The 20,510-nt window shown below is 33.1% G+C and overlaps 2 protein-coding genes across 3 annotated transcripts; both read right to left on the bottom strand.

The window, feature by feature from the left end:
- Window positions 1-6,115: 6,115 nt before the first annotated feature.
- Window positions 6,116-8,985, bottom strand: LOC102578564 (dehydration-responsive element-binding protein 2A-like). Of its 2 annotated transcripts, none has more exons than XM_006355577.2 (2): window positions 8,847-8,985; window positions 6,116-7,864 (listed from the first exon to the last, which is right to left on the bottom strand). In XM_006355577.2, the coding sequence occupies exon 2, from the start codon at window positions 7,852-7,854 to the stop codon at window positions 6,625-6,627; it is 1,230 nt and encodes a 409-aa protein (XP_006355639.1). In that variant the 5' UTR covers window positions 7,855-7,864; window positions 8,847-8,985; the 3' UTR covers window positions 6,116-6,624. The 2 variants fall into 2 exon arrangements, with proteins under 2 accessions (XP_006355639.1, XP_015167944.1); XM_015312458.1 differs by having other exon boundaries at window positions 6,116-7,858.
- Window positions 8,986-17,871: 8,886 nt separating this feature from the next.
- LOC102578240 (laccase-12-like) lies at window positions 17,872-20,229 on the bottom strand. The gene is made up of 6 exons (XM_006355576.2): window positions 20,075-20,229; window positions 19,851-20,002; window positions 19,527-19,771; window positions 19,304-19,432; window positions 18,263-19,219; window positions 17,872-18,182 (listed from the first exon to the last, which is right to left on the bottom strand). Exons 1-6 carry the CDS (start codon window positions 20,183-20,185, stop codon window positions 18,052-18,054), a joined length of 1,725 nt encoding a protein of 574 aa, XP_006355638.1. The 5' UTR covers window positions 20,186-20,229; the 3' UTR covers window positions 17,872-18,051.
- Between the last annotated feature and the right edge of the window lie 281 nt (window positions 20,230-20,510).

Raw genomic sequence — 20,510 nt, 5'->3', positions numbered from 1 at the left:
GACTTTTGGTGTATTATCCCTTGTTCTTGGAAAAACTGGCTAGCTTCATGGAGGTAAACTCCAAACCATTGTCAGACCTGATGGTTCTTATTTTGGTTTGAAATTGATTCTCTATGAGTGAGATGAAGATTTTGATAGTTTGTAAGGCATTGCTTTTGCATTTAAGTAATTATGTCCAAGTTGATCTAGTGTTGTCATCTACCATGGTCAAGAAATAGTTGTAGCCATCATGAGTGGGAATGTGGTATGGACCCCATAGATCAATGTGAAGTAATTCAAATGCTTTGGTGGTGGAGGTTGTGCTCTCGGGAAATGGAATTCTAGTTTGCCTGGCCATAGGGCATATAACACAAGTAAAAGGCTGTTTTGTGGAAAAAATGGATAGGTATGGTGGAAATGCTTTTCATTTTTACAAAGGGTACATGGCCTAGTCTAACATGCCATAAGAATTCATCAGTATAAGTCTCAGCAGGAGAACAATCTTCATTAGAACAAGAAGCAAAATAGAAACTGAACATACTTCTTTATTGATATAAGGAGTGTATTTTACAGTAAATGATGAAGATGAAGCTTGACATACATTGTCAGTTGAACTTTTAGTACAATTAACTAGAGAATGACTGCTATGACTAGGGAAAAACTTTGCAGTAACATGAGTCTCTTTGTTGCCAGCAGAAGGAGGATGATAGTTGTGACATATAGAGCACAAGAAGTATAAATCATTTTTAGCTCTACCAAGTTCCAGAGGGCTCTTCAGAGAAGGTCCCTGCAATAGACAAGAAGAAGTGTTAAAACTGACTACACCTTTGAGTTGCAATGCAAGACAGTGAACTGAGATTAAATTGAACTTAAAACTAGGCACAAACATTACTTTCCTCAGAGTCAGTATTGGATTTAAACAAACATCACCAATTTCAGTCACTTTTAACTTTATAACCATTTGGTAAGGTAATTAATAAAGGGTATGACAGTGTGCTGATGTTTGTGAGTGTGGCTTTGTTATAGGTCATGTGATGTGATGCTCCCGAGTCTATAATCCAGGAACCAACAGTTAATCTAACACATTTACAAGAGAGATCACATATATCAGTAATTAAAGAGTAACAAGCTAGTATGCCTACCAGGTTCACAGCTCCACTCAGCATATTCTCAGAGTTGTTGGTTCCATGATTAGCATGTAGAGATCCCAAGAGATTTAACAACTGCTCATACTGGCCTTTAGACAAATTCAAAGGCATTTGTTTACTCAATTTATTATCATCCTCACATTGGTTCCTGTCAACCTCAGAAGCACACACATTTGCTGCTGAATTTGAACTTTTACCCTTGGAGAACTTAGAGTTGGTGGGATAACCATGGAGCTTGTAACATCTATCTTTAGTGTGTCCTGTTTTCTTGCAGAAATCACAAAACAATGAAGACCTCCCAGTGCTTGAATTTCCTCTAAACACATTTGTGTTTGAGTTTCCATAACCTTCTGTGTTTCCCCTATTAGAATTAAAATTGGTCTTAGGACCTTTGGAACCTGCAACATTGTTAGATGAAGCAAAAACATTGAGAGAGGTCGAATCCAAGGCAGTGTAGTTGTGAGGTTTTACTTCCCTTTGCTTTTCTTCTTGGGACAAGATGGCAAAATCCTGGGCCATACTTGGTAGAGTATTCATCATGAAAAAGTTGCCTCGGACTACAGTATGCATCTCATTCAAACCCATTAGAAAGTGTATAAGTCTGCGATCTTGTTCAGCCTTAACCAATTTTGTTTTACCACCACAAGTGCACACACAATTGCACTGGGAGATGATATCAACAGTGCTTATTTCTTCCCAGAGTTTCTTCATTTTGGTGTAGTAACCAGTGATATCCAGAGTGCCTTGGACAAGGTCACTACTCCTTTTGAAGCTGGTACAATTTACAACCATTGGTTTGATCGTAGCTTTCTTCTAATTCTCCCCAAAGTTCCTGATCATTGTTGACATACTGCAGACTATCATGCAGATCTAGTGACAAGGAGTTCAAGATCCAAGATGTGGCCATATCATCACACATTTCCCGTTGCTGAAAGCTAGGATCATGTCTCACAACCTTCCCATTAATGGATCTTGTCTTGCTCTTAACAGACAAGGCCATGAGAACTGCTCTTCTCCAGGATCTGTAACCAGTCCCATCGAAAACTGCAGGTAATAAGGATGAACTCGCATTCTCAGATGGATGCAAGTAGAAAGGACTAAGGATTTCTACCCTAATAGTGGATGCAGAAGCATTTGGAATGGAATCAGTTGAAGAATCAACCATGGTAAATTGAAAATTGGGAAGAAGACCAAGTTGAAAACAACCAGATCAATCAGGATTCACATAAAAGGAAGACGAAACTGGCAGATCGAAGATCGAGTCGACAACAACCAGATCAAACAAAAAAATTCACATGAAAGAAAAACGAAGCTCACAGATCAAAATGGGAGCGGAAAGAAGATAGGAGCAATTCCCTGTGCTCTGATACCATGATGAAATCAACAATGTGAGCTCCCAAACTCTATTAATGGAGAACTCATTGGTTCGAGAGAGAGCAATCAAGAGAGAAGATTCATGGAGAAAAATATCTTTTTATTGAATGTGAATTAAAGCAACAAGTATTACAATGTGGAGCTATATATACAAAATCACTAATCAACAAACTTGATTCTAACTGAATTTCTAACTAACTTTACTGTTCACAACTAACTAACTAATTTTACTGTTCATCAACTAACTAACTAATTTCATACTTTATATTCTCAACATGGGATATAGGAAAAAAATAAGTAACGTCTTAATTACAAAAAAACAATAAATATGATAAAAAAAAATTGCAATTAAGGAAATGAGAGGAAGAAGGCTACTTGGCAACCAAGGGTAATTATGTGATGCAGATGGCCAATATAAAGAAAGGTCGTATTAAAATATGGAATTATTATGTTGCAGCCAATCAGGGGCGGATTAAGAATATCGGGTAGGTTTTCGATAATTCAGTAACTTTTACACAAATATTATATTTACATTGCAAAATTTATTAAATATATGATAAAATATTTATTAAGAACTCAGTAACAAAGAATACTTTTAGTCCAAAAACTTTCTTAAATTTCACTTTCACACTTGAATAAAGACGACTCTCCAATGGTTCCATTCCTTCTCACTGTATTTTTGATGGGGGGTTTGATTTAGTGGCGAATCTAAGATTTCTAGAATATGGATGCACACGAAAAAAAAGAAAGAAAAATTGTATTTTATGGGAATTGGTGCACCATTTAGTCTTCTTGTAGCATGAGTGTTAACAGATAATATACTATCAATTTTAGAAAATGTATACATAAAATATCTAATTTTACGGAAAAATCACTAGTTCACAAATCACGTGTAACAATTTCTACCTATAAATTCGCCCTTGGTTTGATTCCTCCTCATACTATTATAATAAAGTTTTTTTAAAAAAATTTATTAGAAACCTATGAACTTTAAAGTTTAAATTTTGAATTCATTTTTGTGGTGGATATCTGAGTTACCTTTCTAGTTTATTCATTTATTTATCTCTTTCGTTTTCCTCATAAACATTTGTTTGGGTCTTCTTCCTTTTGCGATTAAGACTGATTACCAAGAATACTTTTAATTTTTGATTAAAAAAAATTCAATTGGATGGTAATATTGGCTTGCAATGATGATAATGATCAATTCGTTTCTACTTTATGTCAATTTCTACTTATGACATTTCATTTAGAACACAATCATTTTAATCCTTAGTATGTTTACCTGTCCTTTTGCAAAGTCAAATCACATGAAAGGGGAGAAAGAATGGATCACCTGTCGATATGTGATTAAAGAAAACTATACCCAAAGAATGAGATACAGAATGACAAGAATAAGGATTTTCATCAACTTTCTATCTCCACCCGCGGAGGGGGGATAATATATTAACAACACAAGCCACTACTTTGGTAGATGAACTTTCATTTGTCTTTTCTCTAAAAGATATTTACGAAATGTACTCTTATTGTTCACTTTTATTTGTCACATTTAAATTCGACACATCCATTAATAAAATAATGATTGACATAATTATATATCTTACTACATGATCCCTATTAACTGATGCTTATTATTAGACGTGTTACGAAGTTCCAATATTAGGTGGGAAGCCAAAATTTAATTGGTAAAAGTTGAGGCTTCAAACAAGGGGGCCATGATTTATGGATTAGCCCACTCTTGACTAACCAAGCAAACAAATGAGTTTTGCATATTCTTTTTCCTCTTTTGTATCTCTTAATATAAATATGAAAATCGACCTATCGCAACTTCTTCAACTTTGGCAATCGCACAAAGCATCGTAAGCTAAGGTGATAGTGCAGTAGTATTGATCAGTCAAAAACTTACACATTTAGATAAACATAACTAAAATAAAGATGTTGAGATGATTGTATGAATATACTAAGAGAAATATAATTAAGAATGAAGGTATTTGGAATAAAGTGAAAGTAGCCCCATGGTGGAAAAGATGGAGAAAGCAAAACTAAGATGATTCACACATGTGAAGAGAAGATGCACATATAGCGTATAAGAAGGGGCAAGAAAAGAAGTAGAGGTACACCGAAGAAGTATTGAAGAAAATGATTAGACAAGACACACACTTGCAGTTTATCGAGGACATGACCTTGGATAGGAGGATATGTTGATCGAAAATTAAGATAGAAGATTAGTATGTAGCTAAACATTTATAATTTCGCTTATGAAGATTAGTATGTAGTTAAACATTATAATTTCGCTTACGAATATTGTTATTATAACTCACATACTATCGTGTTCTTCGCTATTATTATTACTTATTTTATTAACTTCGATTATATACTATGCGTTGTTGCTACTGATCTCTTTTCCATTATGTTCAACACAACTCCTTCACTAATATGAGGGTATGGCTTAGTTTAAAGTGATTTTTAGTCCTCAAGAATGTTTGGATATTTTTAAAATACTTTAAAAAAGATTAATGTTAAACTTTTTAAAAACTACTTTTACAAAGCCCTATATCTTCCTTTCAATTCTTAATTTTATTACACTTTCATTGAACCGAAGGTCTACGGAAAACAATTTCTATATCTTCATAAGATAGGAACAAAACTATGAGCACACCGAGTATATTGTTGTTGCTACCTCCAGCTCCTCTTCCTTGAAGGTTCTAGAGAAACCAAGCTTTTATTCCAATCAACATCCACACAAACCAAATGAACACAGATTCAGACTTCAATAGACCAATTAGTTTCTTCATTATGTTTAATCCCTCCTTTTCTCAAGCACCATAGTTCCCATACAACAATTAAATAGTTCCCATACAACAATTAAGATAATAACTATTAGTTACGTAAGAATCACCTCTACAGAGAGGTGCAATTGTTGATAACTCCACACAGAACTAATCATCTAGTAAATCATACCTCTACAGAGAGGTGACAATTGTTGATAACTCCACACTAGAACTAATCATCTAGTAAATCATACCTCTACAGAGAGGTGACAATTGTTGATAACTCCACACTAGAACTAATCATCTAGTAAATCATACCTCTACAGAGAGGTGCAATTGTTGATAACTCCACACAGAACTAATCATCTAGTAAATCATACCTCTACAGAGAGGTGCAATTGTTGATAACTCCACACAGAACTAATCATCTAGTAAATCATACCTCTACAGAGAGGTGCAATTGTTGATAACTCCACACAGAACTAATCATCTAGTAAATCATACCTCTACAGAGAGGTGCAATTGTTGATAACTCCACACAGAACTAATCATCTAGTAAATCATACCTCTACAGAGAGGTGCAATTGTTGATAACTCCACACAGAACTAATCATCTAGTAAATCATACCTCATGTCTCATTAAAAAGCTAACAATGTTTCACTGGAATTTGGTCAATGTTGTTATTTACAATCTCATATAGAATCTGGTTGTATGGTGATTCTACATCAAAGTTTTGAACATTTGAACATATACTATACACACAAACAAAGCCACAAACAAGATCAGAACAGAAAAAGGAAGAACATGGCAAAATACAGAAACTAGTAGGCGTTGAAGACAAGAACTAACAGTACCAAAAAGCCAAACAGGCATTAAAACCATGAACTTCATTATTACATGACAATAACAAGGAGATAATTTTATCAGCTTGTACTCTGAACTTGAGAAAACCAAAACCTTGTAAATGTTAACAAACTGACAACTCAAAACTCAAAATCTGTACAAAATGTATGTTTGTTTTGATTCAACATTCAACAACAGCTAAATTCTCTCATCCAAAAACTTATCAAGAATCAGCTGGTTAGTACAAAAGGAAAGGGGCAACCATAGTTCCTTAAAAGCAAAAGGGAAAAAATAATCAAAGAACATATTCTCTATTGTATCGTATATATTTTCCTTCTCGCCGAAATCCAAAAAAGTCCTCTTGAACTACTAACAATTTGAAGAGTTTCTGATCATTGCATATATTCTGCAATATAGCAAACAGTAAGATCCTATTCCGAGCAGTACTACATCCAGTTCGCCTCTGCGCATAGCTTATACCAACTTCACCATGTCGAATTCCCCGGTTCCATTAGAAATCCAAGACACCCAAGTCATCTAAGCAGAAGTTGAAGTCCTCCTGTCGGCCTGGTCTCAGAAAATCAAAATCGTAATCAATCTCGATAGGTGGTTGCTGCTCCATTTGCTGCAGACCTTCCAATGTATTGACATCTGCATTGTCCAACTGATATGGATTTGAGAACTGGTCATCAGCATTTTCCAACTGGTATGATGGATTTGACAACTGATTATTGTCATAGGCAGCATTCTGCAATCGATATGAAGGATCATAGGCATACTGCTCTTGTTTAGGAGGAACAAAACCAACATCTTGACTTGGAGCCGAGGCATCTAGTGGAGTCGAATCCATCATGCCTAATAGCTCATTTACATCAAACATCTCATCATCCAAACACAAGTTGCCTAGGTCCTCTTGTCCAATATCCCACGAATCATAACTACAAGCCACAGGCTCTTCTTTAATTTCAAAGGTCTCACTTTTATCTAACACCTCCTTGGCCTTGTCTTCCGCTTCCTCTCTCAACGATCTCAGAGGTGTAAAGGTCTCACTTTTATCTAACACCTCCTTAGCCTCGTCTTTCGCTTCCTCTCTCAATGAGCTCAGAGGTGTTCCAACTTTATTTGAGCCAGTCCTAGTACCATCAAATTTTATTTCACTTGCTCCATCTTCATATCTGATCTCAGGAACATTGGCTCTTCCTCTCATCATGTCATCAGCAGGACACACCTCAGAGAAACTTGATGCTGTATTCGAGTCAGAATGAGATTCCGTAGGCAATGAAGAATCGTCCTTAGAAGACTCTTTCGACGAAGGGTAATAATCCAGGAGATTCAGCCTTGCACAAGGACCATACATTGCCCTTGCAGCTTCATCATAAGCAAGAGCAGCCTCAATTGCTGTGTCAAATGTACCCAACCAAAGCCTTCTCCCTCTATGTGGCTCCCTAATCTCAGCAACCCATTTACCCCATGTCCTCTGCCTAACACCTCTATACTTGCACCGCCCGTTATCCGGTCCTCCTTTACCTTTCATACATCCCTTCTTTGATCCTTTAGCCGGAACTTTACGTACTGGCTTTCTTCCATCATCATCACACGCGTCTAATTTCTCATTCACCTCTTTCCACTTCGCAAGTGTGTCTGCTACATTCTTTGGAGCATCTTTTCTACTCCTTGATTTCTTCTTTCTTGTATAATCCATAGGTAACATCATATTTGATGTTTGATCAAGCACAGCCATTTCTCTGTTTCTGTCCATTAAGAATAAAAGGTCAAATAGGATACTACTAATATTTATAGACCAAGCCAACAGCAAAAGCCTTTGCAAACAAGTAAAGCCGCAATACTTCCTTCCTCCACAAGAAACCTAATAAAATATAAAATATAAAATAAAAATAAAATCCCTCTTCTTCGTCACCAAGTAACCTTACTGCTTCCATCCAAAAATCCAGTTCCGCACTATCACTTCACCAATTCAGTGTTGATTTCTCAAACGATCACTCAAAGTTGGTCAAAAAATTCACTTTCTTCGTTTAACAAATTAAAATGGAGTCAAAAAATCAATTTCTTCGTTTAACAAATTAAAATGGAGTCAAAAAATCAATTTCTTCGTTTAACAAATTAAAATGGAGAAGAAAGATGACCTTTCGAGATAGAAATAATTCCCTTTTCTTCGCCACCAAGTAAGTAACCAATTGCTTTCATCCAAAAATCTAATTTTGCACTATCACTTACCAATTCAGAGTTGATTTCTCAAACTATCACAGTTAGTCTAAAAAATCACTTTGTTTAAAAAAATTTAAAATCGAGAAGAAAGATGACCTTTCGAGATTAAAATAATTCTCTATTCTTTACCACCAAGTAACCAATTACTTTCATCTAAAAACCTAATTTCACACTAACGTATAAATCAATTCAATTGCTCTGATGACAAACTCCATACTCACTTCCTTCAATTCGTTCAAAAAATTGAAATCAGAGAAAAAAAGTGTCTTTTCTCAGATTATAACTAACAATAACAAATCAACCCAATAAATTCAACACGAAACATCAAATCATAATGCCAATTTCACCAGTTATTAAAAAACCCTAATCATCAATATCTTTTCTATCAAAACACTCGATTTCAACTTCCACAAACACTCAAAAAACTTCTAACAATAATCGCACATATATTCAAATCAAACAATGAAATCAAACTGCAATAACAAATCAGGAATCAAATCAACTCACCTCACAATTATAGTGTTCCAAAACTTGACAATCTCTGTAATCAACAATTATTTGATTTTTTTCGCTTCACGAAAACACTAATCTCTCCTTATTTGTGATTTTGGAGTGTTCTAGTAGTCTCTTGAGAATGATATTTTTTTTCCAGAAAAAACAGTAACAGATTGGGAAACTGAAGAGGTATTTATAGACATCCGCAGATATTTTTAAAATCATTTTATTTTATTAATAAAATATCTTGTGTTTCTAAATGTGGTGACGTGGCAAGGATTTGTTTGAATCGTGGCTCTTTGACTGCCGCGGGACACGACACGTGTCAGCAGAACGTTCGAGAACGTTTTCGCTTGTAACTTTTCTTTGGGTTGAAGAAATCATGTTTCATTTTAACTTTGACCTTTGAGTTCAATGAATTTACAATTATACCACTTTCAGTTCTAGACTGATCTAATTTGTTTTAGCAAGAGATTACAGCTTCCCGAATACATAATAAGCCAGTCGAAAAGAAATTTAATTAACGATCGAATAAATTAAGGATCAGAGGATGAGAAGGGTATATCTATATATTTAATTTGTATCGCGATAGCTGATTGTTTCTCTTGTCTTAATAATAAATTAAATGGAAGTGGAAAAATTGAGTTTTAGTTTGCCAAATTTTAAAGTAAGATATGTTGGGTGTGCTGCTATTTTAGATAATATGATCACATTATGTTTATAGAAGTATTTTTTTTTTACTAGTTTAGTGAAATAATAGATATTACTCAGATTTAGAGTTTCGAAGATGTACACCAAAAAATATTATGGACTTTGGTGGTAAAAGTTACTTGAGTGACACAAATATTTTTCACAAACTCAGAGAATGATAGATCATGTTAAATTTAGTTTGAGAGTGAGACTATCATAGTGTGAATATGTAATTGAAAAAAGAAAGAAGAAGATGTATATATATATGGATGTAACTAAGATGTCTTTGTTGGAATTTGAGAGGTGTCTTTTGAAAAATGAAAGAGCTATAATTTTTTTGAAGGGTTGTGATTTTTTTGAAAAATTGTGACTTTTTTGAAGGGTCGTGACTTTTCAGAAAAGTTGTGGCTTCTTCGAAGAGTTGTGACTTTTTTGAAGGGTTGTGACTTTTCTGAAAAGTTGTGACTTCTTCGAAGAGTTGTAACTTTTCCTAAAGGTTGTAACTTTTTCAAAAGGTTGTGACCTTTCCAATAAGGCACAATAAGCACTTGTCCATACTACCCTTCGTTATCTATAAATAAGGGATTTCTTCTCATTTTTCAACAACACATTTTCTTACCTTTTTCTTCTTCTGCACAAACAAATTTTTATGTATTTTGTTGTTGAGTGGTTCGCTGGCGCTGTGATTTTAGAAATCAATGCACCGGTGAGTGAGATTATTTTATCCTGAAAAGATGTATGTCATTAACCTTGAGTACTTGAGGGGCATAATTTTCTTAAGGACATACTGTGCATTCAGTGAACTCGATTTTCTTCTTTGAGAAAAAAAATATTTTCTTTACTCTTTTTTATCTATTTCATATTCTACTTTTTTTACTGATTTTGAAAATATTTCTTTAAATTTTGTTGTTTCATACAAATTCTCTAAAGTTGTTTGTTCTAAATATTTTAGCTATACAAATTAGACAACAATATCTTAAGGATATAGACGTTTTTAAAAACAATTAATCAAACTATATAATTATATTAAGAATATCTTGTATTCGTTTAGCCCATAAAATGAAGAGTTAAGCGTAAAAGTTTATTTTTGGATCATTGTTTAAATGTTTGGTTTAATAATAAAGTTGATTACGCATTGTATTCGTGCAACATATACTAGAGAGGAGATAAATGTCAGCTAAAATTAAGTTAAAAAATACATTTATGTATAATATTTTTTTTATTGAGTGATAAATTTACTCACTATCATATATTCAAGAATAAATTTAATTAATAAAAATTGTGATAAAATTGATAGATCGTTTTTTTGTTACTATTACCGAAATATCAATAAGAGTTACGATGAAATGATAAATATTCCTCCATTTTTAAATCCCCTTAAATACAAAACTACTTTTATTAAAATTCCCACTATTAAGTATGAAACGTAAAAATAAATTCTCAATATAAATATCGAACACCAAATAATTGCGACTATTGTTTCATAAGGATAAAGTGGGGACAAAAAGATACGATCTCCACATCTGCATGTGTTACACTTATCAATTTGCCGGAATGCTTTGACGCGTTAGATAAGAAGCCCATGTCATCACTTACCTCTCATGTCCATTTTATATTTTAAACAAATAAATTAAAAATATAGTAAGATGAACAAATTAAAATAGAAGTAATATTAATAAGTTCAGTATAATTTTATAAGTATGATCGGAATATCATAATGTGTTATTGATATGTTTAATGTATTACTTTTTTAAATTGTTGTAACACACTTTTTTTTAGTTCATTCCAAAAGAATGTTATCTTTTCATAATAGTTAAAAAAAAATTGAAAATTTTCTTTTAACTTTAGTGATATTATTTATAACCACATAAATATTTAGAATTTTATCAAGTCAATTTTTTGTATAATTTTATGTTAAGTTAAATAATACCACATAAATTAAAACAGAAGAAACGTTTGTCAACATTGCGGCTCAATGGATGATAACTTTCCCCTTTTTAAACACTTGAGGGTAGTAGAAATTGGGCTAATGCATATCCTCCTTGCTATTGGGCCGAAGTAAACTAGGCCCATTATTGGTACCACTTAGCCCACGATATCAATCACACAAATATTTCTATCATATTTTTAGGGTAAATTTCATATATGACAAACAAATTTAAGCATATAACGTTCTTTCATATTTTTTTTAATTATTATTTTGCTTATTTCAAAAAATTCAATCACATAAAAATTATTACTAATTAATTTAACCTTGGTATAAGGGAGGAAATTCAACGCATCAAAGCTGAAATTCCAGAAGTACCACATAGAGAAGCTTTCAGTGCAGCAGCTAAAAATGAGTTTAATTTCACTAATCTTCATCTCAAGTTAATTAAATAATTATTTAGTGAATAACACTTATATTGATAGATATTTTTGAAAAATTATATATATTGATGAATGATGGTCGGTCTACGGTGGTTTTTGGTTGCTGACTTGGAGGAGGTAGAGTAGTGAGAGAGGTGGTGGTTGCGGCGACGGTGGTGGAGGAGATCTCGGAGAGAGTGTGGTGGTTTAAGTGGAGGTGCTGGTGCTGAAAAACAAAGTTGATTTGGGTAAAAGAAATGAGTTATATGATTAAGTGGGTCGGATCGGATTAAAATTGAATAATTTTAGTTGATTTGGGACTTTCCATCCAATTGAGGGACACAAATAGTGAATTTAGTAACGGCAGGGGTAAGAATAACTTCATTTAAATGGTAAGGACATAGTCAACCAATAAAATAAAATTGAGTATTTTTGACCATTTTCCCTATCCACCTTGCTTATTGGGCCGAAGTAAACTAGGCCCATGATTGGTACCACTTAGCCCACGATATCAATCACACAAATATTCCTGCCATATTTTTAGGGTAAATATCATATATGACAAACAAATTTAAGCAAATAATGCCCCATAACTATAGTTTATCTAATTACGCTTCATGACTATAGTTTAGTTTACTTTGCTATAGAGCCTTAGATTTGTATATCTTGATTTTATTTATTTTTAATAAATGGATACATGGATGCTAAATACGGTAACATAAAATTTACAGAATCACATGATTCACGCTAATTGTTTTTTAATAAAATATTTTATCCAAAATGAGGTCTATGATACTAACACCAATATTTATACAAATTAATTACTATATACAAGTATATGCATATGTATAAACATACAAATATTTGTATAAAATATAGAATTATTTGTATCAATATAGAACTATTTGTATTTGTATATAATTATAAATTGTATATGTATATGGATATATGACTTAAATATACAAATATATAAATACACCTCAATATAGTTTTGTATATATGAAATTAAATCACAATTTTGTATGTGTATAAATAATAACTAATAAATATACAAATTACTATATACATTTAGGGTTTATAAGAATACATGTGATTCTTCATATTTGTCCAGATCTAATGAACCACCTCTTATTTCCTCCTTCAACTATTTTGATGTCGCTTGTCTTAGCATTATTGATAATTTGCTGCATTGCCATTGGGTCATTCTTTTTCTTGGATCTCAACTTTTGAATAGATTTTTCCTCTTCAATTTCTCTAGATTTTGCAATAGACCATACATTGACTCCAAAATATTGTGTTAAACTCAGTGAAAATTTGAACGGCTACCTGCAAAATCTTGTGTTAAACCCATAGAAAATTTGGACGGCTACCTGCAATAGTGAAATCACGATTAGAAGGGACAAAGTAAATTTTGAAATTCAAGTTGAATGTGTATGAGTGATTTTAAGAGAGAATTAGAGAATGGAGCAAGGAGAGATAAATTATTTTTGTATAAATGAGTATACAAAAGCTGGTAAAGCTATTTTTGTTTTGGTATACAAAGTAGGTGTGGGTCCCATATTTAATAGCAAAAAGAGTCGAGGCATGAAAAAACTTATCTATGATCTGCTTATTTCCATGTACATATCATCCCTGCCTTATCCGCCGGCTCTGCGGTCGTCAAAACTATATTAAACTATAGTCACGCACAGTAATTAAATTAAACTATACCCCGTTGAATAATAAACTAGTAATGTTTGCAAACTCGCATAATTTTCTCTTTCTTTTTCAGGGGGTTCAACATTAATATATATACTTAAATACCTAAAATTTACCTTATATATACAATATATTTTTTTGCCGAAGAGGTTCGTCCTACTCCCGCCCTAGTGCCCAATATCCAATACCAAAAATCGTGCGTGCTCGAAACATGTCCACAAATGGCAACACTAACATCCGATGAACTGCTCAAAACACATGTCGGCCTTCTTGATTAGCCACGGGGTTTGGGTGTCAATGACCGGGATGAAGTAGATGTCCTAGAAATACAGAATATCTACTCCTCCCCGGTCATAGATCTCCAAAAACCATGGCAGATTAAAAATGTAGTCATGGATTTTGAGCAACTCACCAGGATGTTAGTGCTGTCATTTGCGGAAAATTTGTTTGCTGAATTTGTACGATGTTGAGAAAATTAGGTAGGAATTTATAGGGATATTTTGGTATTAAAATTGGAATGTAATATGACACTGTTAATTATTTTACCTAATAAAACTTGGTATCACATTTAGATAATTTAAATCAGATTAGTGTGATTAATCATATTTTGAATTTTTCTTGTTACTTTCTTACTACTACTTGATTCGTTAAATCCTGCATAAAAGCAAGTTATTTAAATATAAGTACAAGTAATTTTATTTAATAGAATTTATCATAATTAATAATTAATTGATAATAGTAAATTAAATTACATGAATAATTAATTATATTTTGACTTATTAAGTATTACTTGCAATTACATATTAAGAGACATTGGTCAAAGATTAAGAGGATATTACTATAACTGATTAAGAGACATTGGTCAAAGATTAAGAGGATATTACTATAATCTTTGACCAATGTCTCTTAAAATGTAATTGCAAGTAATACTTAATAAGTCAAAATATAATTAATTATTCATGTAATTTAATTTACTATTATCAATTAATTATTAATTATGATAAATTCTATTAAATAAAATTACTTGTACTTATATTTAAATAACTTGCTTTTATGCAGGATTTATCAAATCAAGTAGTAGTAAGAAAGTAACAAGAAAAATTCAAAATATGTTTAATCACACTAATCTGATTTAAATTATCTAAATGTGATACCAAGTTTTATTAGGTAAAATAATTAATAGTGTCATATTACATTCCAATTTTAATACCAAAATATCCCTATAAATTCCTACCTAATTTTCTCAACATCGTACAAATTCAGCAAACAAATTTTCCGCAAATGACAGCACTAACATCCTGGTGAGTTGCTCAAAATCCATGACTACATTTTTAATCTGCCATGGTTTTTGGAGATCTATGGCCGGGGAGGAGTAGATATCCCGTATTTCTAGGACATCTACTCCATCCCGGTCATTGACACCCAAACCCCGTGGCTAATCAAGAAGGCCGACATGTGTTTTGAGCAGTTCATCGGATGTTAGTGTTGCCATTTGTGGACATGTTTCGAGCACGCATGAATTTTGGTATTGGATATTGGGCACTAGAGCGGGGGTAGGACGAACCTCTTCGGCAAAAAAATATATTGTATATATAAGATAAATTTTATGTATTTAAGTATATATATTAATGTTGAACCCCCTAAAAAAGAAAGGGAAATTTACGCGAGTTTGCAAACATTACTAGTTTATTATTCAACGAGGGTATAGTTTAATTTAATTATTGTGCGTGACTATAGTTTAATATATTTTTGGTGGCCGCAGAGACGATGGATAACGCAACGGATGATACATACTTGGAAATAAGTAGATCATAGATAAGTTTTTTCATGCCTCGACTCTTTTTGATATTAAATATGAGACTCGCACCTACTTTGTATACCGAAACAAAAATAGCCATACCGGCTTTTGTATACTCATTTATACAAACACAATTTTATCTCCTCTCTCTCTCCATTCTCTATTTCTCTCTTAAAATCACTCATACTCATTCAACTTGAATTTCAAAATTTATTCTCTCCCTCATAATTGTGATTTCACTATTGCAGGTAGCCGTCCAAATATTGTATGTGTTCAATACAAGATTTTGCAGTAGGTTCAATTTTTCACTGAGTTTAACACAAGATTTTGGAGTCAATGTATGGTCTATTGCAAAATCTAGAGAAATTGAAGAGGAAACATCTATTCAAAAGTTGAAATCCAAGAAAAAGAATGACCCGATGGCATTGCAACAAGTTATCAATAATGCTAAGACAAGCGACATCAAAATAGTTGAAGGAGGAAACAAGAGGTGGATCATTAGATACAAGTATTCTTATAAACCCTAAATGTATATAACAATTTGTATATTTATTAGTTATTATTTATACACATACAAAATTGTGATTTTGTTCCATATATACATAAGTATTTTGAGGTGTATTTATATATTGGTATATTTAAGTCATATATCCATATACATATACAATTTATAATTATATACAAATACAAATAGTTCTATATTTATACAAACAATTCTATATTTTATACAAATATTTGTATATTTATACATATGCATATACTTGTATATAGTAATTAATTTGTATAAATATTGGTGTTACTATCATAGTAGAACTCATTTTGGACAAAATATTATATTAAAAATGACTAGCGTGAATCATGCGATTTGTAAATTTTATGTAACCATATTTAGCATCCATGTATCCATTTATTAAAAAAACTATTTGTATAAATTTAAAATTAAAATCAAAATATATACAAATCTAAGGCCCCATAGCAAACTAAACTATAGCCTTGAGCGTAATTAGATAAATTATAGCTATGGAGCGTTATTTGCTTAAATCTGTTTTCCATATATAAAATTTACCCAAAAAGAAATATAGTGTAGTGTAGTTGTAAGTGTCTTCAAATTGGCCCATTCAAAGTAAAACCTCATTGTGAGCATTTTGTTTTTAGCTTTTGTTATTTTTTTTTCCATTCAATTTCTGGGAAAAAACATCAAACCATGCCAAAAAATCGAACCCCTTGAGTGAAATTCCTGAATCAACTATTGGTTAAATTGTTAAATTTGTAGCAAAAGGATACATGCAACATGTTAAATTATGAGATGTTACTGAACAGAATAACCCTAAAAATCGCAAATGGATTGAGCAATGGTGATGCCTAGTGAGGATTGGGCGCATTTGCTTGTGGGGATTTGTTTTATACATCGTGGATTGAGCAATGATGATGAGATTGGACTGTATTGAAATTTTAGTGTGTCAAATTTTAAATTCAAGTTCATTAAATAGGGTTTTGTTTGGTGAAATCTTGTGATGACTTTTGTAGGGAGATAGAAATTTATTATAATTATATTTAAAAAGTTTCATGTTTGATGAAATGTTGTGATGATTTTTCTAAGTGGATTGGATTTTTTTTATTTTGATAATAAAGGATTTATTCATTAAACATAATTAAGAGTCATTATATAATGAGATTGAAAGGTTGTTATAATTATATTTGAAAGAATAGTGTTATTAATAATATTAAATGTACTATTTTCTTTTCCTATTTCTTAGAATATTATGTCACTCTATCCTTTTATTTTTTGTGTTTTAATATAGGGAATTTTACACAAATCCCATAGTATTAAGAGCTAATTATATTATATTCTTACTCTTTTTCAAATTACAAAAATCCCTTCAATTTGGTGGAATCCGGATACATTCCAAAACATCATAATACATCGCATTTCGATTTCAGATACATCACTCAATGTCCCGATACATCACATACGTTCTGATACATTAGTAAAGTGATGTATTCGACCGATACATTGCGTCCCGGCTTCACATACATCCTTCAACTTCCTGATACATCGTGTACATTCCGATACATTAGTAAAGTGATGTATCCGATCGATACATCGCGTAAAGTGATGTATCGATCGATACATCGCGTAAAGTAATGTATCTGAGAATAGGAGAGAGTAGAAATTTTTGTTATTTTTTCAAATTGTAGGAAATTTTAGAGAATATGGTAAAATAAGTTGTGTATTTAGCTGCTTTAATTCATATAAGATGAAAGTTTGCAAGGGTCATATTTGATGAAATCTTTTTATGGATTTGTCTTAGTTTTCAAATTGGAGATCGAAATATTGTTAAAATTGAAAAGGACAAGTATACCCCAAACTTTAGAAAATGTTATGTATATATCCTTGGTTATACTTTAAGATTGTATATATCCTTACGGTCATACTTTTGCATTGGACAAGAATAGATTCGCAAAATGTAGACGAATTATCAAGATTTCAAACATTGCAAATAACACCAATGGTATAGTATTGATGAAGTAGGACACATTGCAATATTTTTTCCTATATACCCAAATGCTAAACTAACAATTGAGACATTTTTTCTTCTTAATTTCTCGAAAGATCTACTGTTTATAGCAATGCGAGATTCAAATTTAGTTCAAAACTCAAATTAATTCTTCTTGCAATCGTCAACAGACAGGAAAATCTACGGGAGGAGCCTCCAACGATTCCAGTTCACTAACTCCATTTTCCACGAGGAATGCCATCGCCAAACCCCATGTAATGTGAACATCCAAATGACAATGCATTATCCACACTCCTGTATTAAGTTAAATTTGTATCATTGAAATGTGACATTGTATAGAAAAGAGTTGGGGATATAAGTATTTGTTCTCTTACCTGGATTGTCCGCGACAAATCTGATGACTGTCCATCCTTTAACGGGTAAACTGGCTGTATTTCTAAGAGGTGGATCAACAAGGTTGAATTTAGATGTATCTGTTTTTGGATTAAAGTTACCAAAACCCTCAGCAATGATGTAGAAATCGTATCCGTGAAGATGAATTGGATGGTTTTCAGCTGTGAAGATACCCGTCCCCTGTAACACAACTTGCACTCTTGCCCCATAATTCAGCTTGTATAGCTTAGTTCCTCGAATAGGTTGCCATAAAGACCGGCTTACGTTGCCAGTATAATTAAATTTTACAGGTGGCACAGCTGGGAAATCAGTTGAGAAGACACCAGGTATGCCTTGGTGATGTGCTTGTAGAAGGGAAAAATTGGAAGGTAAGACAAAAGATACATTGTTCATACTGGCAGCGAATCGACTTCCATTTGGACCTTGACAGTTACTGGAGGGTACACCTGTTGGGCAGTTCTCGAGTCCCAGCCCGACTGTGATGAATAGATTTTCATCGATTTCAGTGGGCACCTCAACCTTTCTTGGGCTTCTGAATTTGGTTGTGAAGGCTGTGGCAGTAGTTGTGTCATTATATGCTGGTAAAGATGGTAAAATGGGATTAGTTGTGGTACAATTGGAAGAGCAAGAAGCTGTGTTATACTCGAGGATGGCTGTGGTTGTGGTGTTATCAAAGGGGGCACCTTGAGCACTTGCATAGGCACGTGCTGCCATGTAGTATCTGCTTGGTGTCTGATCAGCTTTGATCAGGACATCGGTTGTCTGGCCTGGTCCGAGCATAAGGACTGATGTTGTGAAAGGTTTAACATAATTGGCATCTGCTCCAACAACAGTAAGCTTGTGGTTGGCCACAGTAAAGAAAAGCTGCTGGTTCAGTCCAGCATTGATAACTCGAAGGAGGTTGGTTTCGCCTGAGTCCATATGGACTATGGTGGTATCTGCATAAACATGGTTCATGTTCAAAACACGTCCTGAGCACATAATGTTGAATTATAGTTCAGTGAATGTTAGCATAAACTAACCTTGTCTGGAACACTTGTATAGGTCACCTGGCTGACCATTGATAGTATAAGCATCTGATACATTAGGAGCTGCTCCTGTTCTTGTTGCTTGTCTTACAACGTCAATTGGATTGGTATTCCACCACTCACCTGATCAGCAAACAGAATATGAGCTAATGCATTTATAGTAGTCATTATCAGAAATAATTGAAGCTTCTGGTATTAAAAGAATGTGAAGAAGTACCAAGCAGAATTGGTGTTTCTCTTTTGGGTTTAGGAAATGGATAGTTTCCGCCTTCTTTAGGATGGATAATTAAAGCTCCATAAACAGTAGCCCTAAGCCACGAGCTGTGGGCGTGCCACCAAAGTGTCCCTTCTTGTCCTTGAATGGTAAACCTGTAAGTGTAACTCTTTCCTGGTCTAATCGGGCATTGAGTGATAAATTCTGGTCCATCTGCCCATGCTGTTCTCATTTGCCTAACCCCGTGCCTTTTGAAACACAACACATATAAGATCATCTAATTTATTGAGCAACATATATCAGTTATAGCATGCATGAGTTAATTACCAGTGAATGGTAACATTGTATCGAGCTTTATTAACAACGTTAACCACCAGAGTATCCCCGTTGTTTACTTCCAATGTTGGTCCAGGGTATTGTCCATTCACTGTTATGGCATTGCTGGTTTTGCACAGCCTCTTCACTGGTGTTGCTTGAATCTGTTCCAAGAAAAACAGAGGTGAATATCATATTAACTTGTAAAATTTATGAGATGTTAGTAAATAACTTACAACAAAATCATGGTAGTGAGTTTTCTCAGATGCTGCATTTGCAAAGAGAAGCAAAATGCATATAACAAAGAAAGAACTCGACGTGTTTGCAATGCTTTTGAAGACCTCCATTGCTTTAGTTTTCTTAAAAAACTCGATTCGAGTATTAGTAGAGATGCAAGTCAGTGCTTGTTTTGTGAAATATTGTAGAGTTGAGGTTTTGCTTTTATAGGGTTAGATTTTGCTTCAGTATGAGAATATTAGAGGGAAAAACTTACTTAAACCCTGTAGGAGTTGGTTCACCCAACTTAGCCTACAAAATTTTCATGAATAATGCTTACTTTATAAGTCTTGTTTGGAGGAGTTTGTTATATTTTTGAATTTTCAAGGAAACACCATTTTATGATTTTTGCTTAATAGTAAATTAGTAATGATGTGTTGTTACACAACAAATTAA

Source organism: Solanum tuberosum, unplaced genomic scaffold (assembly GCF_000226075.1).
Source record: "Solanum tuberosum cultivar DM 1-3 516 R44 unplaced genomic scaffold, SolTub_3.0 scf00202, whole genome shotgun sequence".
Taxonomy (NCBI): Eukaryota; Viridiplantae; Streptophyta; class Magnoliopsida; order Solanales; family Solanaceae; genus Solanum; species Solanum tuberosum.
This window is presented reverse-complemented; position numbering and strand designations above follow the sequence as displayed.